Here is a 27,232-nt window from a genome sequence, read left to right as displayed (position 1 = left end):
GCCGTTGCTGTTTGTCATTTTTATCAATGACCTAGAGGAAGGCGCAGAAGGGTGGGTGAGTAAATTTGCAGACGACACTAAAGTCGGTGGTGTTGTCGACAGTGCGGAAGGATGTTGCAGGTTACAGAGGGACATAGATAAGCTGCAGAGCTGGGCTGAGAGGTGGCAAATGGAGTTTAATGTAGAGAAGTGTGAGGTGATTCACTTTGGAAGGAATAACAGGAATGCAGAATATTTGGCTAATGGTAAAATTCTTGGAAGTGTGGATGAGCAGAGGGATCTCGGTGTCCATGTACATAGATCCCTCAAAGTTGCCACCCAGGTTGATAGGGTTGTGAAGAAGGCCTATGGGGTGTTGGCCTTTATTGGTAGAGGGATTGAGTTCCGGAGTCAGGAGGTCATGTTGCAGCTGTACAAAACTCTGGTACGGCCGCATTTGGAGTATTGCGTACAGTTCTGGTCACCTCATTATAGGAAGGACGTGGAAGCTTTGGAACGGGTGCAGAGGAGATTTACCAGGATGTTGCCTGGTATGGAGGAAAAATCTTATGAGGAAAGGCTGATGGACTTGAGGTTGTTTTCGTTAGAGAGAAGAAGGTTAAGAGGAGACTTAATAGAGGCATACAAAATGATCAGAGGGTTAGATAGGGTGGACAGTGAGAGCCTTCTCCCGCGGATGGAAATGGCTAGCACGAGGGGACATAGCCTTAAACTGAGGGGTAATAGATATAGGACAGAGGTCAGAGGTAGATTCTTTATGCAAAGAGTGGTGAGGCCGTGGAATGCCCTACCTGCAACAGTAGTGAACTCGCCAACATTGAGGGCATTTAAAGGTTTATTGGATAAGCATATGGATGATAATGGCATAGTGTAGGTTAGATGGCTTTTGTTTTTTGACTTCCCATGTCGGTGCAACATCGTGGGCCGAAGGGCCCGTACTGTGCTGTATCGTTCTATGTTCTATATAAAAACCAGCCTTTAAGTAAAAACAGTTTGGCTTTTAATTTACTTTTGCCAATTTGAGTTTCATATCCTACTGATCTGACTCAGCTCGAAGGAATATCATGGGTTTACCTTATTTATGCCGTTGAAAATCTAAATTTTAACCTTGTTTTTTTTACAGTACGAAGTCTTACAACACCAGGTTAAAGTCCAACAGGTTTGTTTCGATGTCACTAGCTTTCGGAGCGCTGCTCCTTCCTCAGGTGAATGAAGAGGTCTGTTCCAGAAACACATATATAGACAAATTCAAAGATGCCAAACAATGCTTGGAATGCGACCATTAGCAGGTGATTAAATCTTTACAGATCCAGAGATGGGGTAACCCCAGGTTAAAGAGGTGTGAATTGTATCAAGCCAGGACAATTGGTAGGATTTCGCAGGCCAGATGGTGGGGGATGAATGTAATGCGACCTGGGACCTGGGATTCATGTCGCATTACATTCATCCCCCACCATCTGGCCTGCGAAATCCTACCAACGGTCCTGGCTTGATACAATTCACACCTCTTTAACCTGGGGTTACCCCATCTCTGGATCTGTAAAGATTTAATCACCTGCTAATGGTCGCATTCCAAGCATTGTTTGGCATCTTTGAATTTGTCTATATATGTGTTTCTGGAACATACCTCTTCATTCACCTGAGGAAGGAGCAGCGCTCCGAAAGCTAGTGACATCGAAACAAACCTGTTGGACTTTAACCTGGTGTTGTAAGACTTCGTACTGTGCTCACCCCAGTCCAACGCCGGCATCTCCACATCTTGTTTTTTTGAGCATAAGCATCCCTCGTACTTCACTTGTTGCTCTAATTCCCACCTCCCGCAGTGTGTATACAGTGCTCCAGTTGTATTCTACAATTATATGTTGACGATGTATCATAACATTCATTGGCTTTTGCAACTGTCGCACCACAATGTCTGGATATTGAAAGTAAAGTAAAATAATGTCACCATAGTCCCAGATGACCATAGGCTGCTTTCCCCTTTTGGGGGGGGGGGGGGGGGGGGGGCGGGGGGAGAGCTGACTGCTGGTGATTTAACCTGAGGGTCAGGCGAGGGGCAAGGTTGAGAAGGCGAGGCCTACATGAATAACCTCAGCCGGTACGGGGATTGAACCCACGATACTGGCTTTGCCTCTGCATCACGAACCAACTGAGCTAAACCAGAAAATCCCACCCAAAGTTTCTCAACCAGCATCACAAGACAAAGACGATCTGGCCATTCATCACATGAATATTGTGCTGTGCACAACTGACAGACACGTTTCCAACAAAATTTCATTGACTGTAAAGCACGTTGTGACATCCTGAAGTCATGAAAAGCTTTATATTTACGATGGTGATGCAAGAACTGGGAGGCTATAACTATCAGGAAAGATTGGGGTGCTTGCTTCTAGAAAAGCAAAGTGGACCTGATCTTTCAAATGATAAAGGGGTGTGTGAGGTCAAGGTAGAAAAGATCTCTCTATGAAAACTAAGGGCCATAAGAATAAGATGGTGACCAGTAACTTCCAGTAAAGAATTCGGGAGAAACGTCTTTTCTCAAAGAGTGGTTAAAATGTGGAACTCGGTACCACAAGCAAAAGTTGAGGCAAATAGCACAGATACAAACAATGAAAAGCCAGACACACATCTGAGGGAGAAAGGATAGCTAATGTTAATGGTGAGAGAGAGAAAGATTGGGCTGTTAACAGTGACATGGGCAGAATGACCTTCTTCTGGGCTGTACATTTGATGTCATTCTGTGGCATAGATTCAAGTCTTTCTTCCTACAAAGAACAGCCAATTCTATGAATCTTTGTAAAAGCCACCTCTGCCAAGTTGACTTACAGACGGCAAGTAAAACTTCTTTTGTGCAGTTAAAAATATTTCAAAGCACTTTCCCCGAACCCTTAACCGCAAACTAACAGCAGAACCTTGCTCAGAGAATCCTCCTGATTGACCACCTTGCCTTGGACACAAGGTCAGCCGAAAGCCCGTTCACAGCATTAATCCAGGGCTTTATGCTTCTGCACATCTCAATCTATCCTTATGCTCAGATCTCTCCATGCTCTTGCCTTTATAATCCTCCTTCAACCCCACAATCCTCCGAGGTCTTGCAGTCGCCCAACTCTGGCCTGTTTGCTCTCCCCAACTATTATCCTCCAACTTTTGTAGTCATGGTTTCAGCGGCCTGGAATTCCCTCCCTAAATCTTGTCATCCCCCTCGCGTTCTTTAAGATATTGAACACCTACCTCTTTGATCAAGCCATTGTTGTTTTGCTGATCAAGCCTTTGATGTTTTGCTGGTCCAGCATTGAATGAAGCACTTTGAGATGTTCTACGATGTTAAAAGCACGATGTAAATGTGAGATGTTGTTGACCCATCAGTTCCTGCCCTGTGCCATCCTACCCTCCCCCCGTGCACTGGAGGCCAGCATTGATCATCAACTGAAGCAGTTCACCCCAGGCCGACCTCCCATGGTTGATCCTTCCCTCAAGCTAGTCAGAGGGTGTGGGTCGTCGCACATCGTTTGAAGTTATGCAGTTGGGAGTAAGACTGGATAAAGCAATGAGTTGTACCCACTTCGCTTCCTTTTTCAGCATTAACATGAACTTGTTAGAGGGGCCGAATGGTGAGTCCTGAAGGCCCCGATTCCCAGCACATGAAATTGCCAGCCTTGCACCCTGGCAGTTCCCCTGCAAGCATGGCACCAGTAGTGCCGCTTGTGGGGGGGTCTCTGATCCCCTGGGAGACCCCCACAAGTGCCACTCCATCTGGTCCCCGCTTATGAGGGCCAGCACTGAGCGGCACGTGCCCGAGATCTCCGAGGAAAAGGGGTTAGATCCCAACACCTCAGGTAGGTCAGGTGAGTGCATATTGCATGAATCTAGCTGTCTCACTCTATAATATGTAGAATTTCAAAAGAGTGACGCTGCCCAGATTAGGTGAGATTCAGATCGCGACATCTCGCGAGATCGCACTGGATCTTGCGAGGCGTGGCGTGCCGGATAGATCCCAGAAGAGGGATCTCCCAACATCTACCGGCCGTGTTGCCTTTCGGGCCCAGCATGGCCAGTAGATCGCGCCCGATATAGCCTTCAATTGTAGCCGTTGGTGCCCACAGCAGAGCCCAGATATCAAGCCATTTCTGAATTTACACCCCGTTGCAAAGCTGTTCAACTATGGAGGACATCGCCTGGGAGCCAAATTCTGCTCAGCTTCATGCACACAATCTCCAGTAGAGGTCGCTGGTCAGCAATTAGTCAACAGCTGAGGAAAGTAGCTCACCTCCTAACTGCCCAAAGCCTGCCCACCATCTTTAAGGCACAAGTCAGGGGTGCAGAGGAATGCTCTCCATGGGCGAAAGCAGCTCCAACAACTCTCAGAAACCGTGACCTTTATAGGGGCTGGTTTAGCACACTGGGCTAAATAGCTGGCCTTTAAAGCAGGCCAGCAGCACGGTTCAATTCCCGTACCAGCAACCCCAAACAGGCGCCGGAATGTTGCGACTAGGGGCTTTTCACAGTAACTTCATTTGAAGCCTACTTGTGACAATAAGCGATTTTCACACCATCCAGGACAAAAGAACCTGCTGGATCAGCGCCCCATCCACAAACTTAAACATCCACTCTCTCCATCACAATCTACAGGATGATTGCAGCAATTGAACAATTTTCAATAGCAAACCTGCGATCTCTACCATGTAGATGGACAGGGGCAGCGGTCACAGGGGAACCCCACCGCCTGGAGGTTCCCCTCCAAGCTACACACCATCCTGACGATGAAGCACATCACCGTTGCTGGGTCAAAAACATGGAACTCCCTCGCTACCAGCACTGTGGGCATAGCTACACCTCAGGGATTTCAGCGGTTCAAGAAGGCAGCTCACCACCACCTTCTCAAGGGCAATTATGGATGGGCAGCCAGCGATACCCACACCCCAGGAAATAATAAAAACGTGAGTTGCAAGAACCTTGGCTGACTCCCCTCCCCAGCCCAAGGACGTTTAGGTATTTTATAAACAGATGTGAGCATTAGTTGAGGACATGATCTGCTTCATTGTGTTGCCTTTGACAGTAAATAGATGTCTAGCACTATCCAGACAAGCGGAGGCAGAGGGGTGCCCTGCCTCAGGACAGCCATAGAATCCCACCACACCATGCCCCAACGCAGCTGAACCAGGATGAGAGGAAATTTGTGGTGGGTTGATTTTCAAAGAAGATTCTAAAACTCCCTGTGGGGTGGTGGCTGGAGTCTCTGGACTTAGATGTAGCCCACACATCAGCAGTATTGTACATTAATATCCAGTTGCTGTCTTTAATTCTGTTAACCGCACGGTCGTGGGATGTTGAGGCAAAAATGAAAGAGCCAGACTCTGAACAAAGCTGTTTGTGTGGCTGATACGTGTGCTCGCCCATTTGGAACACGTTGGTCATGCTTCTACACCCTCTCCTTGCCCAATATTCACAACTTACAGAGTCACAAGCCTAGAGGTTGCAGCTTAGAAGGTTATACAGTCAATTGTAACAGCGCAGGCTCTTTCTTTGATTTGATTTATTGTCACATGTACCGAAGTACAGTGAAAAGTATTTTTCTGCGGCCGAGGAACGTACACAGTACGTACATTGTAGACACAAGAATAATCAACAAAGAACATTGACAAATGGTACATCGATAAACAGTGATTGATTACAGTGCGGAACAAGGGGCCAAACAAAGCAAATACATGAGCAAGAGCAGCATAGGGCATCGTGAATCGTGTTCTTACAGGGAACAGATCAGTCTGAGGGGGAGTCGTTGAGGAGTCCAGTAGCTGTGGGGAAGAAGCTGTTCCTATGTCTGGATGTGTGAGTCTTCAGACTTCTGTACCTTCTGCCTGATGGAAGGGACACTTCAATCCCAAATTCCGCACATCTCGCCACCCTTTCACCATCTCCTTTTCTAGTCTCCCTTTCCAAATACTCATAAGATTGTCTTTTAACTGTTACAGGCCGGGAAGCTCCTCGGAATAGTTTCCATTCCGTAGCGGGGATTAGAAACTTCGGTTTACGTCACACTGGATGGTGAAGTCACACTGTATAATCTCAACCTCTTTAACTTCCCAGATCTCGGTTAAGTCCCGCTCAGATTTGCTCTGTTCCACTAAAAAGATGCTCAGTTTCCTTGAGCCTTTGAAACAGGAGTGAAAATTGCAGCCGATGTTTCATCCTCTGGGACATTGAAGCTCTGTAGCAATCTTGACAATAGTCCTGACTGAAATTAGATAGCTGACAACGGGTCAGGGGTCACAAATGAGACGTTTAAGGGCACACAGACAGACCATGTGTAAACAGAATCAATGTCACATTGAATCCATCTAAATACCCAAATATTGAATGTTCTGCCTCCGCGCCCGCTATCAGTACCTGACAGGGTGAGATGCAATCTGCCAACTGAAGTGTAAATACCATCTCCTGCTGTTTGGAACCCAAAGGGGGAACAAAAAGTATAACTAGGAGGGTGGTGGGGGGGGAAGAGATGATTGAAATTCGATGTCCCTCCTGGGGATAATGGTGAAAATCTTAGTGCTTGTTCCTAGATGTACAGAAATATTTTGTCCCTGGAAAGAATAAGACTTGCATTTCGAACTTTCTTAATTGCTAACTTTCTAAATCTCAAAACACCCCACGGCAGTTTACAGACAATGATGCAGGAAACACTACGGTTAATTTGTACACAGTAAACTGCAGTGTGATAATTGCCACAGAATCTGCTACTCATTAGTGGGGGGGGATAAATATTGGCGAAAACACAAGAGAGAACTGGCCTGCACTTCCTCGATGTGGTGCCTGAGGATCTTTAATGTTCACCTTGGAGGGCGGATGAGGCTTGTTTTAACATCTCACCCAGACGGTGCAGCACTCGGTCCTGCACAGGACTGTCAATCTTCAGTCTTTAGAGTGGGACTTGAACCCACAGTTGAGGTTATTCATGAAGGCCACAACTTGCCCCTTGCCTGAGGTGTGGTGATCCCCAGGTTAAATCGCCACCAGTCAGCTCTCCCCCTAAAAGGGGAAAGCAGCCTATGGTCGTCTGGGACTATGGCGACGTTACCTTACCTTGGGCAGCACGGTAGCACAGTGGTTAACACTGGTGCTTCACAGCGCCAGGGTCCCAGATTTGAATCCCGGCTTGGGTCACTGTGAGGAGCCTGCACGTTCACCACTCACTAGTTTTGTAATTTGTAATGATGTTAAAGATGCAATTTGTTTTTGAAACTATTTCTAGTGAACTTATTACATTCTATATCACAAATTCATAAAGGCAAATAAAACCAACACATATATCAACAAAAGAAGTAGTTCCAATCAATGATTGTAACAACAGCCTCCCTTAATGATTGTGGCTTCACAGCGCCAGGGTCCCAGGTTCAATTCCCCGCTGGGTCACTGTCTGTGCGGAGTCTGCACGTTCTCCCCGTGTGTGCGTGGGTTTCCTCCGGGTGCTCCGGTTTCCTCACACAGTCCAAAGACGTGCATGTTAGGTGGATTGGCCATGCTAAATTGCCCTTAGTGTCCAAAAAAAGGTTAGGTGGGGTTATGGGGATAGAGTGGAAGTGAGGGCTTAAGTGGGTCGGTGCAGACTCGATGGGCCGAATGGCCTCCTGCACTGTATGTTCATGTCTGCATGGGTTTCCTCCGGGTGCTCCGATTTCCTCCCACAAGTCCCGAAAGACATGCCTTTTTAGGTGAATTGGACATTCTGAATTCTCCCTCTGTACCCGAACAGGCGCCGGAATGTGGCGACGAGGGGATTTTCACAGTAACTTCATTGCAGCGTTAATGGAAGCGCACTTGTGACAATAATAAAAAGATTATTATTAAAGTTATTGTTGCAAATTGTGACAAAATGGCATCAACTGCTTCCATTCAAACCTCAAGATGCGGCCTCCGTGATGCCAGCTCTCCAAGCCAAAAGCAAACAATAGCCTTTCACCCCCAGTTCAGTTGGCATGTGAATGCTCCATTGCAGCCCTGGCTTATAAACCGAGATAACGAAAGAGAAAATGCTGGAAAATCTCTGCAAGTCTGGCAGCATCTGTAGGGAGAGAAAAGAGCTAAAGTGCTTTGACACGAAACGTTGGCTCTTTTCTCTCCCTACAGATGCTGCCAGACTTGCTGAGATTTTCCAGCATTTTCTCTTTCATTTCAGATTCCAGCATCCGCAGTAATTTGCTTTTATAAACCGAGATACTCTGGGCAAAGTGAACTAGTGAAGTGGTTAATACAAAGGCTTTCAAAGTTCTTTGCATCTCTTTGCAACTGATGAACTTATTATATTAATAGCTTTCCCTCAGTCCTAAGTAAATAACAGTGAAATTATCATTAAATTATCACCATATGGCTCTGTTTGCCCCTTCAAAAGACAGCACTTTACACAACCCACAAGACTAATAAAACATACAATTCTTCCACTGCCGATAAATAAATTGGACAAATACATACCCAGCTGTCAAACAGTGATTGCCAAATATAATTTGGACTGTCTCTGCACCATGCCCCGCTAATCCCGTTTTATTATAAATAATGTCACCGTATTCTCTGACCCAATGAGAGAGTAGCAACATTGCTGAACTAAAATCTCTGTCATCTTGCCTCTGATTCATCTTCTTCACAACAATGACTTGCGTTTATATAGCACCTTTAACGTAGTAAAACTTCCTAATGCACTTCACAGGAGCTTGATCAAACATAATTTGACACGAGCCACGTAAGGAGCTATGAGGAAAGTGACCAGATTATTCACAACCTTGGTCTCCTGTTTGACTCCACGTTGAGTTTCTGACCACGAATGACCTCCATCACAGAGACTGCCCCTTACCGCCTCTGCCTCTGCCCCTGCCTCGGCCAATCTGATGTTCAACTTTCATCCGTGCCTCTGTCAAATGCTGACTTGACTATCCCAATGTTCTCCCAGATGACCTCCCAACCACTGCGCTCCATAAACCCCTATCTTACACCACATCCTACTCTCTCAGCACCCCTTTTTATCACAGAGCGTCATTGGCTCCTGATCTGCCATGCTCCTCAACATTTTCGGTCCTCATGTTCAAATCCCTCCCTAACCTGTGTATCCACTTCGATAATTACTACTTCCTCTCCCTTGAACACTGCATTCCTCTGACTGGCATTGTGCATCACCATCCTACCCAACTCTTGTAGTTGTAAATTCATTCTCCGAGGCGCTGCTGTCCCCAACACCTCCTTCTCCTGCTTTGTAATCATTTCTTTGATCAAGATTTTGATCCGCCCTCCAAATATTTCCTTCTTTGCCTTGGCGTAAGCATCTCTGAACAGAAGGCGCAAGAACAGAAACAAGCCATTCAGTCCCTCAAGCTTGTACAATGATTCAGTCTGGTCATGGGTGGCCTGTTCCTCAACTCTATTTACCTCCTTAATGTCCTGACCCAACAAAAACCCATTTCAGTCATGAAAATTTCAATGGACCCTCCATGTATATTAAAGTATAGAGTATAATGTTAAACCTGGGGGCCGGGCTAGCTCAGTTGGCTGGACAGCTGGGTCATGACGAAGAGCCAGGCCAGCAGCGAGGGTTCAATCCTCGTACCGGCTGAGGTGTGGTGACCCTCAGGTTGAATCACCACCAGTCAGCTATGGTCATCTGCTGCCTTACCTTATCTTTAATGCCTGATTTGGGGTTGCCCAATGACTGAAATGGAAAGGGTTCCATTCTAGCTTGGCTTAATGGGTTTAAGAAGGAATAAATTGATTTGGACTTACTTTCAAAGCTCATTGATATCAACTCAGAATTGCCATGATCACAGAACATAGAACATACAGTGCAGAAGGAGGCCATTCGGCCCATCGAGTCTGCACCGACTCACTTCAGCCCTCACTTCCACCCTATCCCCGTAACCCAATAACCCCTCTAACCTTTTTGGTCACTAAGGGCAATTTAGCATGGCCAATCCACCTAACCTGCACGTCTTTGGACTGTGGGAGGAAACCGGAGCACCCGGAGGAAACCCACGCAGACATGGGGAGAACGTGCAGTCTCCGCACAGACAGTGACCCAGCGGGGAATCGAACCTGGGACCCTGGCGCTGTGAAGCCACAGTGCTATCCACTTGTGCTACCATGCTGCCCCATCATCAGTACTCCCGTTTCTCCTGATCTCTACTTTTGTTTTTAAATTTAGAATAGCCAATTCAATTTTTCCAATTAAGGGGCAATTTAGTGTGGCCAATCCACCTACCCTGCGCATCTTTTGGGTTGTGGGGGGGCGAAACCCACGCAAACACGGGGAGAATGTGCAAACTTCACACGGGCAGTGACCCAGAGCCGGGATCGAACCTGGGACCTCGGCGCCGTGAGGCTGCAGTGCTAACCCACTGCGCCACCGTGTGCTGCCCTCTGTTCTCTACTTTTACATCCTTTTGTGAATGTGTTTTGTTGAACATCAGGGACACATTACTTCACAGTCATGCTGTAGAAAGCTGCAACAAGAGACGATCGACACAAGTGGCTGCTGCAGAATTTACATTAACAGGGAGTAGAAACAAAAAATTCCCTTCCCTACTCCTCTTGCCCTGGTGGGAAGTGTGTAGCCACTGCCACCATTTACGCCTGAAGGTGAAGTAAGCAGACGGACTACTTTTCTCTCAGCACACATTAGAATCCCGTCGCACAGATCCCAGAAACGTCTTTTTCAACCCATAGCTTTGGGGGAGGCCCCCCCCCCCCCTCCCCCCCTTACGCTTACATCTTTAATCAATTTTAACACGATGGAAGAAAGAAGATTCACTATTGTGTATTATTTTGAAAACAAATGTTTCCCTGAGGTGGAATCCAATGGGCACCAATGGTCTCTTGGGAGTTGCCACGGCAACTGTGTTTTATTCCTGATTTCCTAGTCCATGTGATTTTGGAGAAATTTGGGCGGGAGTTTAGTTCTTGATTCAATTTCAAGAGGTGTACATTCTTGGCAAGCCCAACATTTAGTGGCCGCGCGATGTAGGTGAGGGGCAGTTTGTAAAAAATAACCGAGTGACTTGCTAGGCCACATTAGTCTGATCCTTTGTAGGCCAGGCTGGGTCAGGATGTAAGCAAATCAGACAGAATGTGGATGTTCGTAGTCACTCATACCGGTACCAGTTTCTCTATTTCCAATTGTTAAAAACTGGATTTAAATTCTCAGGCTGCCATAATGAGAACTCATGCACTCCCGAGTTATTTATGTAGGCCCCTGGATTACCAGGTTAGTAGCGTATAACTACCACATACACAGCCTAATTCTGTGACCAACAGAAGACCAGAATCATTAGTATAGCTCTGCTATAAAAGCAGAAAGAAATAGCTGAGATGCTCCCCAAACAGTATGTGATGGTTTCTGAGGTGTTATGACTACATTTGCTCCCTGTATATTTACCTATCTTCTCTTTGGCTCTTATTTATTTTCTCTCCTAGAACTGGCCTTCAATGTTATGACTCTGCTGGCTGCCTCCCTTGTTGTTTTTCTATGCCACTAGCTTAGATTTGCGTACCCTGACCTGATATATATACCTTTGCCGCCTGGCCAGATCTTTAGAACTTTTAAATTTATTTTTCAACGGAACAAAATGACCGCACTCAACATTCCATTCAACAGACAGTCAATGTTCACCAAAAACCAGGAGCAAGGTCAGTTGAATGGCAGCTGAGGTTAAAGGCCAGTAGTTTGAAGCGAGACTCCCACACATGGGAGTTTTGCTAATCTGGATTGATCGTCTCAGATTGATTTATCCTCTACCTCCAAAACGCACCCCCACAGTGGAGCAGGTCCATGCGTTGGTCTGGGATAGGTTTCCCATGAAGCAGCAACACGTCTGAACAAAAGTACATGTGCTAATATCCTCTTACAATGTTTTTAGGGTCCTGTTAAAAAGTCCTGATAAATCACAGGTTGAGTATCTTTTACCTGTAAATTTGAAAACCAAACACATCCAAAAACCGCACTTTCTTTGAAATATCTTTGACGCAGGCAGAATAGCTTTCGTCTGAAATGTTTACCTTGCGATTTTATGGTGGACATGTCAAATAGAAACTTGTTACTGACACCATGTATGTATTATTCATACATCATAAGAAGAGCAGAAAGAATAGGAACAGGAGAAGACCATTCGGTCCCTCGAGCCTGCTCCGCCATTCGACAGGATCATGGCTGATCCAACATTCCTTACGTCCTCTTTCCTGCCCTTTCCCCGTAACCCTCGATTCCTTTACTGATCGAGAGTCTATCTATCGCAGCCTTAAATGTACACAAGGTCTGTGCCTCCATAGTTCACTGTGGCAAGGAGTTGTAAAGACTCGCAAGCCTCTGAGAAAATAAATTCCTCCTTGTTGGATTCACAGAATGTAAGGAACTTAAGATTTATTTACAGTAGGAAGAAGAATATGTCCACTGGTTCCAGAATGGACTCCCCAACCACATTCAGACCTGGGTTTTTTATATCCTGTTTTGCTCTCCCGCTGAGCTCCTCAAAGGGGAAGGCTTGAACTCCACGAGACAAACACCGAGCCTAATCGGCCTCTCCAAGTGGGTCACGTGTAGGTTACAATACTCCTCATCTCAGTCTTAAATTGTCACCCCTTTATTCTGAGACTATTCCCTCGGGTCCTAGACTCTCCCATGAAGGGAAACATCATCAGCATTGATCCTGTCAAGCCTCTTAAGAATCCCAAATGTTTCAATGAGATCACTGTTTTGTTCCCTGTGTGGTAGGTAACATGTGCTACTCAATCCTTGGTTAGTGATGAGGTTTTCTGAATCCCGATGAAGAAGATTCAAACTCTTCCAGTAGTAACAAAAGGTTTATTGAGTAACTACAACAATATTTACATGAGTTCTTTACTTTAAATTTGATACTTGTGATAATGTTAACAAGATCTAACTGTGGTAACTATACGTAACTCCACTGGCCATCTAAACTAGTCTGCCGTTGCTTTGATCACCGTGCACCCAAGAGAGAGGGGGAGATCCAATGTGGTTCCTTTTATACCCCTGTTGGTCCGGCCCTCTAGTGATCATGTGGTGCTACTGATTACACATTAACCCCTTGTGTACATACACACATAGAGATCACTACAATCACCTCTCATTATTCTAGATTCCAATGAGCTCCCAGTACTCCAGATGTGGTCTCTCCAGTATCTTGTACAGTTGCAGCAAGACTTCCCCATTCTTATACTCCAATTCCCTTGAAATAAGGGCCTACAGTCCATTAGCCTTCATTAATACCTACTGCATCTGTGTGCTAGCTTTCTGTGTTTCGTGCACAAATACCCCCAAGTCCCTTTGTTTTGTAGCTTTCTGCAATTTATCTCCATTTAAATAACACTGTTCTTTTGTTCTCCCTTCCAAAATGAACAACTTCACATTTTCCCATACTATGCTCCATTTGCCACCTTTTTGCCCACTTACTTAACCCAGCATTATCTCTTTGCAAATTGCTTGTATCCCTCTCTCAATTTGCCTTTCCACTTATTATTGGGTTGTCTGCAAATTTGGCTGCAGCACATCACTTCCCTCCTCCAAGTCATTAATATATATTGTAAACAGCTGCAGTCCCAGCACTGATCCCTGCGGAACCCCACTGGTTACAGGCCGCCAACCTGGAAAAGAACCCCTTATCCTCACTCGCTGTTTCCCGCACATTAACCAATTCTTTATCCACGTCAATATACTACCTCCAACACCATGGGCTCTTATCTTATGACAACCTTTTATGAGGTATCTTGTCAAACGCCTTCTGGAAGTCCAAATACAGCACATCTACTGGTTCCCCTCTATCCACTCTGGTTGAGACTTCCTCGAAAAACTCTAATAAATTAGTCAGACACGATTTCACTTTCATCAAGCCATGTTGATTCTGCATGATTGCATTATGAGTTTCCAAATGTGTTGCTATTACTTCCTTAATGATTGATTCCAACATCTTTCCATCGGTAAATGTTAGGCTAATTGGCCCATAGTTACCCACTTTTTACCTCCTTCCCTTTTCAAATGGCATGTCACATTGGCAGTTGTCCAATCCTTTGGAACTTCTTCAGAATCCAAGGATTTTTGGAAAATTACAACCAATGTACCCACTATCTCTGTAGCTGCTCCTTTTAGGATCCTAGGATTCATGCCTTCAGGGCCAGGGGACTTGTCTACCTTCAGCCCCATTAGTTTGTCAAACACTACTTCTCTAGTGATGGTATTTAATTGCTCCCCCGTATTCTTTAGTATTAATAGGATGTTTGAAATATCTTCCACCATAAAGGCTGATGCAAAATATCTGTTTAACTCCTCTGCCATTTTCTTGTTCCCCATAACTATCTCCCCAGGTTCATTTTCGAAGGGCCTTATGTTCACTTTGACCTCTCTCTTCCTTTTTTGGGGCTGGTTTAGCACACTGGGCTAAATCGCTGGCTTTTAAAGCAGACCAAAGCAGGCCAGCAGCATGGTTCAATTCCCGTACCAGCCTCCCCGAACAGGCGCCGGAACGTGGTGACTAGGGGCTTTTCACAGTAACTTCATTGAAGCCTACTTGTGACAATAAGCGATTTTCATTTTCATTTATATATTTAGAGAGGTTCTTATTGTCAATTTTTGCATTCCTTGCCAGTTTGCCCTCTTGTGTATTTTGTCTCTCTTTATTACCTTTTTAGACCTCCTTTGCTGGATCTGAATTTATCCTAGTCTTCGGGGCTATTGCTGACTTTTGCCTCCTTATATACTTTTTCTTTCAACTTAATATTCTCCTTAACTTCCTTGGTTAGCCATGGTTGGTTTATACCTCTCTTAGAATCTTTCTTCCTTACTGGGATAACTTTTTGCTGAGAGTCATGAATTACCTCCTTAAATGTCTGCCACTGCTTGCTTGCTGTCTTTCCTGCTAATCTATCCGCCTAGTCTACTTTAGCTAACTCTATCGTCATTTCATTGTAATTCCCTTTATTTAAGTCAAACACAGTTGTTTCAAACCCACGTTTCGCACTCTCGAACGGAATATTAAATTCTAAGATGAATTAGAATTTAATTAATATTGTGATCACTATTTCCTAGGGGATCATTTACTCTGAGTTCATTTATTAAACTTGCCTCATTACCCATTACCAGACTCAAGATAGTCTGTTCCCTTGTTGGTTTCATGGCATATTGCTCTAGAAACTATCCCTAATGGACTGTATGAATGAATTGTCACAGCTACCCTTTCCAACTTGATTAATCCAAACAGCATGAAGCTTAAAGTCACCCATAATTATTGCTCTTTATTTTTACAAGCTCCCATTATTTGTTGATTTGCACCCTTCCCTACAGTGTGGATACTGTTTGGGGGTCTATGCACTGCTTCTACCAATGTTTTCTTTCCCTTGCTGTTTTTTTACATCCACCCAAACATCATCATCGTCTCCTACAACTGTCCCCATTTCATCTCTTATTAACAATGCTACCCCACAACCTTTACCTTCCTTCCTGTCTTTCAGAAAGGTCAAATATTAAGTTCCCAGTTTTGAGCTCCTTGTAACCACGTCTCCGTAATGACTATGGGATCATATCCATTAACCTCGATTTGCTCCATCAGGTTGTCTGCCCAATTCCAAATGCTTTGTACATTGAGATGCAATGCTTTTAGACTTGTCTTTTTGCATTTTTAATCATCCTTACTTTCCTTTGCACTGTGGACTTAGTTGACTCATGCCCTCGATTACTCTGTCTACTGTTTTTGCGTTTTATTGTTCTTTCTTTTATTACTGCTCTTGTTCCTTGTTACTCTCCCCCTTGTCACCCTGCTTAGGTTCTCTTCCCCCTGCAATTCTAGTTTAAGTCCTCCCTAACCACACTAGCAAATACTCACCCTAGAACATCAGTCCCGGTCCTGCCCAGGTGTAACCCGTCCAGTTTGTACTGGCCCCAGCACCCCCCCTTCCCAAAACCAGTCCCAGTTTCCCAGGAATCTGAAACCCTCCCCCTTGCACCATCCTTCCAGCCACGTATTCATCCGATATGTCCTGCTATTTCTAATCTGACTAGCACATGACACTGGTAGTAATCCTCAGCCTATTTTTCAACTTACTTGGGGCGGAATTCTCCTCCCCCCCCCACGCCGGGTGGGAGAATCGCCGGGGCGCCGCGCGAGTCCCGCCATGACACCCGCACGCGATTCTCCCTTCCCCCCCAAACCAGCGCCGCGAGAATCACGCCTGGCCGCTGAGGAGAATCGCCGCCGGCGTTTGCAAAAGGCGAGCGGCGACTCTCCGGCCCGGATTATCATAGAATTTACAGTGCAGAAGGAGCCATTCGGCCCATCGAGTCCGCACCGGCTCTTGGAAAGAGCACCCTACTCAAGCCCACACCCCCACCCTACCCCCACAACCCAGTAACCCCACCCAACACTACGGGCAATTTTGGACACTAAGGGCAATTTATCATGGCCAATCCACCTAACCTGCACATCTATGGACTGTGGGAGGAAACCGGAGCACCCGGAGGAAACCCACGCACACACGGGGAGAACGTGCAGACTCCGCACAGACTGTGACCCAAGCCGGTATCGAACCTAGGACCCTGGAGCTGTGAAGCAATTATGCTATCCACAATGCTACCGTGCTGCCCCTCGGATGGGCTGAGCGGCCGCCCCAACACGACGGGTTCCCGCCGGCAGGAACTGCGTGGGAACGCTGGGTGGGGGGGAGGGGGGTTCCTGCACTGGGGGGGGGGGGTCTGGCCCGCGGTCGATGCCCACCGATCGGCGGGCCGGCCTTTCTAAAGGAAAACCTCCTTTCCTCCGCCGCCCCGCAAGATCCATCCACCATCTTCTTGCAGGGCGGCCTCGGGGAGGATGGCAACCGCGCATGCGCGGGTTGGCACTGGCCATCCCGCGCATGCGCAGGTGATGTCATTTACGTGGCGCCGGCCGCGTCAATGCCAAGGCCCAGCGCGTAAAATACGCAACGCTGCTCCTAGCCCCCTGGGGCGGGAGAATAGGGGGCTGGGAGCGGGCTCCGATGCCGGAGTGGCCATTTCGGAGAATCGCGCCCAGTCGGCTTTTAGGACCTCATCATTTTTTTTTTACCTGTGTCACTGGTACCAATGTGTACCTTGACCACTGGCATTTCATCCTCCCCCTCCAGACCGTTCTGTAGCTGCTCTGAGACGTCCTTGACCCTAGCACCAGGGAGACAACATACTCTACTGGAGTCTCATTGCTGGCCACAGAAATGTCCATCTATTCCCCATAGAATTGAATCCCCTGACTATTGCATTCTCACACTTTCTCTTCCTCTGCCATACAGCAGAACCAACTGTGGTGCAACAAATTTGGCTGTTACTGATTTCCCCTAAGAGGTTGTTCCCTTAAAAGTATCCAAAGCGATATATCTGTTTTGCAGGGGAATGGCCACAACGGGTTCCTACACTGCCTGCCTAGTCCTCTTACTCTGCCTGCAGGTCACCCATTCACTTCCTGCCTGTGGAGTGTTACCCTGCGGAGTGACCACTTTTCTACACTTGCTGACCCCAATACTCTCCCCCTCGTGGATGCTCCACAGTATCCCAGGCGCCACTCCAACTCCAAAACCCGGCCTTCCAAGAGCTGCAGCTGGAGATATTTCCCGTACACATGCTGGTAATGTGTCCGGCATCCCACATAAAGCAGGAGGAGCAGGCCGGCTCGGTGGTGTAATGGTTAGCATTGCTGCCTCGCGCACTGAGGTCCTGGGTTCGATCCCGGCTCCGGGTCACTGTCTGTGTGGAGTTTGCACATTCTCCCCCTGTTTGCGTGGGCCTCACCTCCACAGCCCAAAAGATGTGCAGCACGGTAGCATAGTGGTTAGCACAGTTGCTTCACAGCTCTGGGGTCCCAGGTTCAATTCCTGGCTTGGGTCACTGTGCGGAGTCTGCACGTTCTCCCCGTGTGTGCATGGGTTTCCTCCGGGTGCTCCGGTTTCCTCCCACAGTCCAAAGATGTGTTGGTTAGGTGGATTGGCCATGATAAATTATGCCCAGGTTAGTGGGGTTACTGGGTTACGGGAATGGGGTGGAGGCATGGGCTTAAGTGGGGTGCCCCTTCCAAGGGCCGGTGCAGATTCAATGGGCCAAATGGCCTCCTTCTGCACTGTAAATTCTGTGATATCTGTGATGTGCAGGCAGGTGGATTGGCCATGCTAAATTGCTCCTTAATTGGAAAAAAATAATTGGGTACTCTAAATTTATTTTTTTAAAAGCAGGAGCAGCAAACGATGGCTTTAAGTTCTCCTGCCATGAGTTACCCCTTTTGATCAAACCTTTAAAGGGTTCTTAGCTCTGAGTCTGACAGACTGTTGGTTAAAATCCCACTGCAGGTGCTTCAGCACAGAATCTGGGCTGGCACCAAAGTGGGTGTGCCACACTGCAGTAGGTGCTACCTTTTGGATGGGGCGTCAGACCCAGGCCCTGTCTCCCCCTCGGATCGATTATTTTGAAGATCAGGGGAGTTCTCTCCAGCATCTTAACCTAATATTTATCCCCCAGCCAACATTATTAAGATAAAATGGATCATCTGGTCATTATCACAGTGCTGTTTATGGGAGCTTGCTGTGTGCAAATTGATTCCAGCATTTTCTACATTACAACAGTGACTACCCTTCAAAAGGTTGGCGGGGACACTCTTTGGGAAATGCTGTGGTAATGAAAGGCTCCACAGAAATGCACGGTTTTAGTTTCTTTATGAGGCAGTGTCACGATGGGCAGGTAGATAAACTGCACCATGTCGACTTCTGTACGCATCGGATCCCCTTAACCATGGGCTTGTTTTGTTCTAGGTCTGTGCAGCTGAATGGTCGACCGCTAGTAATGATAGATGATGAAACGTTCCCCGAACTAAAACCAAGAACTCTACGAGCCGGAAGAATTGTGGTGGTTCCCCCTCTTTCCATTGGATTCTACGTGGTGAAGAACGCCAACTCCCCCTCGTGCAAGTTCCGGTAGCCAACGTTTCCCAGAGGCCAGAAACCTGTCACCTGGTCCTGAGCAATATTGTGTAAAAAAAAAAAAAACCGGCTGACCGTTTGCGTTCCTGCCTGAACATCCTCTGAAAGCAGGGCCTGAAAAGTCAAAATGTGATGTCCGTCTCTTCCGCAAGCACCCCCCCCCCCCCGACCCCCTACCCCTCACCCACCCCATCTCCGCCCACCCATCTTCTCTTTCTTGTAGGTTGTTGGCTGCTTCACAGAGCGACTAATCGGCTCAAACGCTACAGCCGTTCCTTTGTTGTAATGATCTTCAATGAGTGACATTTGTTTGAAAAACAGAACCATCCACGGAACAATTCTCATAACCACAGCAGGTTTGCGGCAGGCTCAGCCAGACTCTGGATCACGCATTGACAATGCCTCAAGGCATCTTCTGTACAAAAGAGTTCTTTTTCTAGTCAGATAGTGTAAATCAGGCCCAAATCTCCACAGCAACCTCTACAAAACACCCAATTAGTTGCTTCGATACTGTTCGTCTGGTCGGTGTAAGTGGAAGAAATGTGTTTCCATGTTTTCAAACTAGCTTCCACCAACTTTCCTGATGTCTTATTGGTTCAGCGCAGCTGAACCATCCAGACCAAGAGCACTCCCGGTTCCATCGATGATTGGTGCTGAGTTAGTTGATCTCCACTCCATCACAGCTAGGTGATTGCTATAACTGGTCACCGTGTCCCTAATTCAGGGATATGTAGGGGTAAGGGCGAGGGGAGTGTTGTGTAAATCAGTCAGTGTACCCACGTCATTGACCACTGCTGGAATGTGTGTGTGTTATCTATGGGTGACAACTGATTTAGACATGGCTATGATCTCCTTCATAACTTGTCGTTTGGGAAATCTGGGCGGCTGGCCGGAGAGTTCTCACATTCCTGGGTAGATCGGAAAAAGTAGGGAGAGAACGGAAGGAAATGAGAAACTCCACCAAATTATCTGCTTCTCTCATTCATAAAATCCATATTGTACTTAAAGCAACTTGTGGAGTATTACTGCTATGTTAAAGATTAGCACAAATTCGATCCAATCATCTTTTGTTGTCTTTTAGCTATAATTGAATGATACAGTACAGAGAGTCTGTCATTGTGTCTGTCAGCTCTTGGAAAGAGCTGTTCAATTAATCCTATTGCCTTGCTCTTTTCCCATAACCTAGAATTTTTTCCCTGTGAAATATTTATCCAATTCTCAAATTCAATGTAGAACATCTATTGAGAGTATCACCCTGATCTTTCCCCTGTATCGATCCGTCCTTGTGGTATATAGAATAGCCACACATTGAACCATTCCACCAAGATGGCAACATTTCAATACAAACATACCAATCAGGAGCAAAAGCCGGCCCCTCGAGCCTGCTCATGGCTGATTACTAGGTCAATTACTAGGGGGCATAGGTTTAAGGTGAGGGGGGCAAGGTTTAGAGTAGATGTACGAGGCAAGTTTTTTACCAGAGGGTAGTGGGTGTCTGGAACTCGCTGCCGGAGGAGGTGGTGGAAGCAGAGACGATAGTAACATTTAAGGGGCATCTTGACAAATACATGAATAGGATGGGAATAGAGGGATACGGACCCAGGAAGTGTAGAAGATTGTAGTTTAGTCGGGAGCATGGTCGGCACAGGCTTGGAGGGCCGAAGGGCCTGTTCCTGTGCTGTACATTTCTTTGTTCTTTGTTCTTTGGTCAAATTGTAACCTCAACTCCACATTCCCGCCAACCTCCTGATAATCTTTCACCCCCTTGCTTGTCAAGAATCTATCTACCTCTGCCTTAAAAATATTCAAAAACTCTGGATGCGATTCAGTGGGCTGAAAACTAAGTCCACTTTTGGGCGCCTTTGGTGGGCTATTCTTGGCCGCTATCCAATGGCCGCTGATCTCGCCAGCAGGAACGGCTGTTCACAGATCAGGGCGCCATTTTTATTGGCAGACCCGATTCCCCATCCTCCCACCCCTTACAGCCACCCCGGCTTTCTGCCCGTTTCATCCCCCAACCTTGTTGGGGCCCCTGGGAACCCCCTCCTCCAATTGGGAAGGCCCATCTTGGCCCGACCCCTGGCATGCCAACCTTGCACTAGGACACCCTGGCAGTGCCCCATGCACCCTGGCACTGCCACATGAACACCTTGGCAATGCCAGCCTGGCACCCTGGAGATACCACACATGCCACTGGTACTGCCAGGGTGGCAGCGTCAATGTGCCTGGGTGTCAGGGAGAGTGCAAAGGTACCAACCTGCCCTGTCTCTAATCACCCAGGGCTCTCTTATGGCCTGCGTGACCCACTGAGGTGCTGTTCCGCCTGGTCCACCTTTGAGTGACCAGTGCGAAATGGCGCCCTGGCGTGGTCTCGCAAGCGCTGCCGTTGAGTCCCGGGCGCCGGATGAATTCGGATGCCGGGATTTGACTGAGCCATTAGGTGAGTTGCAATTGGCCTGGCGCAGAGCCTGATTTTGGCCTCTGGTGCGAGTCACCCATTGATTCGGATCCACGCCGGGCGCAATGGGGTCGCTGAATCACGCTCTCTGTTTACCCACATTCTCCTAATCTCTGTCTCACATGGGCGACCCCTTATTTTTAAAGAGTGACCCCGAGTTCTAGATTCTCCCATGCGAGGAAACACCCTCTATACATCCACCCTGTCAACACCCCTCAAGACCTCAAGCTGCTTGTGAATTTGTCAACATTAGTTAATAAGGCAGCATCCTCTCCGGCCAAAATAATCTATTTCTATCTTTGAATAAATTCAATAATCCCATGTACATGAAGCATTTATCATGGGGGGATTTGCCTCATGGTTAATTTAGCAACTCTATATTAGAAGGATTTGTATAATGTGCACACTCACCGCGAGAGGGTACAGAGCTTCTGAGAGAGGCAAGGTAGAGATGTAAATGTTCAGGGAGAGACCTGACCACAGGCCAAAACAACAGGAAAAGCAGTAAGGGCGGAATGTTCTTTGCCCAAGCCTTTCTGAAGTTATTAACCTATTAGCGGAACATTTGTGGTGAAATTAGTTAGTTTATTGCAACGCTGCTTCTTTTAAATCCCCATGCACTGTCATTCCATCCTTCCCAGGCTATCTCTCCCCATTCCCTTCCTTCCATATCACCTCCATCCCACCCCATCCCAGCAACCCTATGGCACACATTCCCCCTTCCAGATCTCCCACCCCCACTCCATATCTCCTATCCCTCGCTCCCTACCCCCATTCCATATACCCCATCCATGTTCCCATCCCCATCCCATATTGTCCATTCCCATTCCATATCTCCCATTCCCATCCCTATTCCATATCTCAGAACATTCCCATTCCCAATCTCCCATTCTCCATCCCCCATTCCATATCTCCCATTCCCATCCCTATTCCATATCTCGGAAAACATCCCCCATTCCATGGTCAGAATTCACCAGTCATCGGGATTCACTTTTCCCACTGGCAGCGCACCCCTGCCCATGGGTTTCCCAGCGGCATGGGGGATTTCAATGGGAATTTCCATTGACATGCGGCGGGAATAGACATTCCCGTCGCCCATATCTCCCATTCCCCATTATTCATTCCATCCCCACATCTCCCATCCTCCATTCATATCCCCCCATGCTTCCCCCTCCCTTACATACACCCCCATCCTCCAGCCGCCAAACCCTTACTTGAAATTACCAACCATTTTAACCAAACCTCTGGTATTCCAGACAGTTTCAAAGAAAGAGTGGATCAGTATAGACAATGAAGAGTCAACTGGAATCCTTGATAGCTCCTTCTGTACAGAAACCTGATTGAAAGTAGAATAGCTGATAATGCAATTGGGGGCCAGGAAGTAAAGTTTGAACTTGTATCGCCCCAATCGTGATAAATTCACACCACCTTCCATAGTTACCACTCCAGTGTCATCATTTCCCAGGTACCTGCAAGTGTTCACGCATTAGCCTCACAATCTTGACTTGTATTTCTTTGCATTTTAACATTATACAGTAGTGACATACAGCTAATCACTTCTAATAATGTCATGTTAAAATGTCCTACTATGTAATTATCAATGCCAGAAACAGAAGATATTAACAACACTTAATATATTTGATGTCTTGCTTATAAAAGTATTTACTAAGATGTTCATATATCTTTGAGAGATGAAGAAGCATTTCAAGATTATAACTCATATTCTTGCCTTATCCAGGATTCTTTTTTTTTTAGCACCACACCATATAGCATGTTCTCCAGCAATTGAATACTTTTCTGGCAATTTTATTTTGTCTCAAAGGTACTGAAGTTCTATTAAGTTATGCAAGTCAGTTTAAAAAAAAATAAAGACTAAACATTAAGCCTTTGGCATGTCGAAGTATCCTTTAATTTTGCATCATGCTTCAGAGAGGAAGTCTCACCATCAAAGGCGTGTCATCAGCGTCAAAAAGGTTCTGCTCCAGAAACCTCTTCAGCAAGCTCACTGGTTGAGGAAAGTCATTTGGCCTATCTTGCTTTATCCACGTAAAAACTAAAACCCACAGTCCTATCACAGAATCCAAATCATTTCTTAGTTGACTCAAGGATTTGGCATCAACCACCCCAAATGGAAATCCATTCTACATGTAAAGGGCCAAGATTAGTCTCAAATTTTCTTTTTGCCGATTTGACCCTCTGTCCTTTATTCCTTGTCTCGGCGACATTTATTGGAGAACTGAAGTTCTGATCAGCCCCAGGTGGGTCTGTAGTAGCTCATGTGCCTGTGGGATGGAGCCAGGGTGCAACGGGATTCCGCTCCATATCTTTGCCCCAGCCATTTTCTCTTGCACTAGTCATGGGTGGACCTCCTGTTCGCCGAGCACCTCTTCCTGCCACAGCAAGGGTCTGCGTCTGGGGAGGTTGACGTGTTACCTTGTGCACGATGCTCTCAAAAGTCTTCAGCAAGGTTCAAGTCAGCTGAGCATTGGTGAGGCGCCAGGAACGAGTGCGGGCCTTAACCAGCAGCAAAGTAATAGATCCCAGAGGAGATCGCTTTACCCACATGCTGTCAGAGTTATCTTTCATCGTGTTTCTCTCCAGCCCAGTAAGGACACTGATTCACCCTAACAGAGCAACTGGGTGCTGGCATACCTTTCGGAAGGTGGGTAGAGTTACCAACTCATGTGGAAATGAACATTTTGTCGAGGTTTTTATTTATTTTTCAGTCCCTTCCAATATTCCTTTCGAAGGCGTTTTTTACGGAAGGTGGATAAATTAATTTTGGAATTTGTTTGGGCAGGCAAGACGCCAGGATTCGGAGGACCCTTTGGAAAGAGGGCGGCGGGTGGTGGGGGTATGTGCTCCCAAACTTGTACTATTATTGGGTGGCAAATGTGGAGAAGGTGTGATGCTGGTGGGGGGAAATGGGGGCAGAATGGGTACAGGTGGATGAGGCCTCACGTGTGGTGATGAGCTTGAGGGTCCTGGCAATGGCTCCCCTCCCGTTTTCTCCGGGTCGGCACGCTAACAGTCCCATCGTTTCGTCGTCGTCTCAAAATTTGGAAACAGTTGAGACGGCACTTTGATAAAGAACGTATGTCGGTATTGGCCCCAATTTATGGGAATCCTAGATTTGTACCAGGAGGAATAGATGTGATGTATAGGAGTTGGTATGGGAAGGGATAGAGTGGGTTAGGAACCTGTTCGTAGAGGGGAGTTTCGTGAGGCTAAATGAATTGCAGGAGATGTTTGAGTGGCGAAGGGGAAGCAAATTTAGATATTTTCAGGTCCGGGATTTTGTGCGTACTGAACTGCCCTCGTTCCTTCAGCTGCCGAAGCATACACTGTTGGATAAGTTGTTAACTCCAGGTGAGCTGGTGGGGGGGGGGGGGTCATTGGTTGGAGGGGGAGGTTTGGGGATATTTACAGATGGTTTGTGGAGACGGAGAATGCGCCAGTGGAGGGGATAAGGCAGAAATGGAAGCAGGAGCTGGGGATTGAGTTTGGGTGAAGGACCTGGAGTGAAATAATGCACCGGATAAATTCAACCTCATCCTGTGCGAGGATGAGCCTTATACTGTTCAAGGTGGAGCGTGTAGCTCATGTGACTTGGGCGTTAAGAGTGAGTTTTTCAAGGGCAGCACGGTGGCGCAGTGGTTAGCACTGCTGCCTCAAGGCGCCGAGTCCCAGGTTCGATCCCGGCTCTGGGTCACTGTCCGTGTGGAGTTTGCACATTCTCCCCGTGTTTGCGTGGGTTTCGCCCCCACAACCCAAAGATGTGCAGGCTAGGTGGATTGACCAAGCTAAATTGCCCCTTAATTGGAAAAAATGAATTGGGTACTCTAAATTTTTTTTAAAAGAGTGAGTTTTTTCTGGAGTTGGAGGATGTATGGTGGGAGGAGGCCTGTGAACCATGCTCATAATTTTTTTTCAAAATGTTTTTTCCAATTAAGGGGCAATTTAGCGTGGCCAATCCACCTACCCGGCACATCTTTTGGGTTGTGGGGGTGAGATCCACGCAGACACAGCGAGAATGTGCAAACACCACACAGACAGTGACCCGGGGCCGGGATCGAACCCGGGACCTCGGCGCCGTGAGGCAGCAGTGCTGGCAGTCATGTGTTTTGGGGTGTGCACAAGGTTGGGGGGTTTCCGGGCTGGAGGGGGAGGGGGGGGAAATGTTCTGCGGACGGGGAAGGGACTTTTGCTGTGGGACAGAAAAGAGGTCGGGGGCGGATGCTGTCTGGGGGCGGGCCAGTGGATGCATGGGGCGCTGGCTGGAGACTGGCCCAAGAAAGGTGATGGCTGTTCAGCGAAGAGGGGGTGGGCGATAAGCCCCCGAACCAGGCTGATCACCTGGAACCTAAGAGGGCTAAATGGACCGGTTAAGGGGGCACGTGTGTTCGCGCATTTGAGGGTACTGAAGGCGGACATGGTAATGTTACAGGAGACGCACCTTAGAGTAACTGATCAGATTAGATTAAGGAAGGGATGGGTCGGACAGGTTTTTCACTCGGGACTGGACTCGAAGACTAGAGGGGTCGCGATCCTGATTAACAAGCGAGTGTCATTCGAGGCGGGAAGAATAGTTGCGGATGTGGGAGGTCAGTACATTATGGTCAGTGGGAAGCTGGAGGGGCTGTCGGTGGTACTCGTGAATGTGTACGTGCCAAATTGGGATGATGTAGAGTTTATAAAGAGGAAGTTGGGGAAGATCCCGGACCTGGATTCGCACAAGTTGGTCATGGGGGGGGTGCTTTAACACAGTCACGACCTTGGGCTAGACCGGTTGAGCTCAAGGACAGGCAGGGTGCCAGCAATGGCAAAGGAGCTAAAGGGGTTTATGGAGCAAATGGGGGTGGCGGACCCATGGGGATTTGGGCGGCCGAGAGTGAAGGAGTCCTTCTACTCACACGTGCATAAAGTGTACTCCCGGGTTGATTTTTCTATTCTGGACAGGACTCTACTGACGGGGGTAATGGACACGGGGTATTTGGGGATCACAATCTCAGATCATGCCCCGCACTGGGTTGACCTACAGGTTAGCAGGGAGAGTAGCCAGCGCCCGCACTGGAGGCTGGACGTGGGACTTTTACCCGATGAGGAGGTGTGCGGGCGGCTGAGGAAATGTATTCAGAACTACCTGGAAGTTAACGACACGGGTGCAGTTTCGGCGGCGATGGTCTGGGAGGCATTGAAGGCGGTGGTTAGAGGGGGGCTGATCTCATTCCGGTCCATAGGGAGAAGGCAGACAGAGCAGAGACGGACCAACTGATAAAGGAGATATTGCAGGTCAACAGGAGGTATGTGGAGACCCCAGAGGCAGGGCTTCTAAGGGAGCGACGGAGACTACAGGCGGAGTTTGGCTTGTTAACTACAGGGAAGGCGGTGGAGAGCAGCTGAGGAAGGCGAGGGGGGCGATGTATGAATATGGGGAGAAGGCCAGCAGAATGCTCACGCAGCAGTTCAGAAAGAGGGAGGCAGCCAGGGAGATGGGGAACGTAAAGGATGGGGACGGGAACCTGGTCGGAGATTCAGCAGGGGTTAAGAAGGCGTTCAAGGAGTTTTACAGCAGGTTGTATGAGTCGGAAACCCCCAGCTGGGCCGGAGGGGATGAGGCAATGTTTAGGGGGGCTGAAGTTCCTGAAGATGAAGCGAAGATAACTGCACCCGTGTCGTTAACTTCCAGGTAGTTCTGAATACATTTCCTCAGCCGCCCACACACCTCCTCATCGGGTAAAAGGGTAGAAGGGCTGGGGGCCCCGATCGGGTTGGAAGAAATAGTAGAAGGGCTGAAGGCCA

The 27,232-nt window shown here is 47.4% G+C and overlaps 1 protein-coding gene across 2 annotated transcripts in view; it reads left to right on the top strand.

Moving 5' to 3' along the window:
* Positions 1–23,313, top strand: part of hpse2 (heparanase 2) — a 378,585-nt gene extending 355,272 nt beyond the window's left edge. For both annotated transcript variants that reach the window (XM_072479598.1, XM_072479597.1), the window contains exon 12: positions 18,805–23,313. In XM_072479598.1, coding sequence (XP_072335699.1) covers positions 18,805–18,970 — 166 coding nt within the window. In that variant the 3' untranslated portion in view covers positions 18,971–23,313. The remainder of the gene's footprint in view (positions 1–18,804) is intronic.
* Positions 23,314–27,232: the final 3,919 nt, after the last annotated feature.

This window comes from Scyliorhinus torazame, chromosome 16 (genome assembly GCF_047496885.1).
Source record: "Scyliorhinus torazame isolate Kashiwa2021f chromosome 16, sScyTor2.1, whole genome shotgun sequence".
NCBI classification, from domain to species: domain Eukaryota; kingdom Metazoa; phylum Chordata; class Chondrichthyes; order Carcharhiniformes; family Scyliorhinidae; genus Scyliorhinus; species Scyliorhinus torazame.
This window is presented reverse-complemented; position numbering and strand designations above follow the sequence as displayed.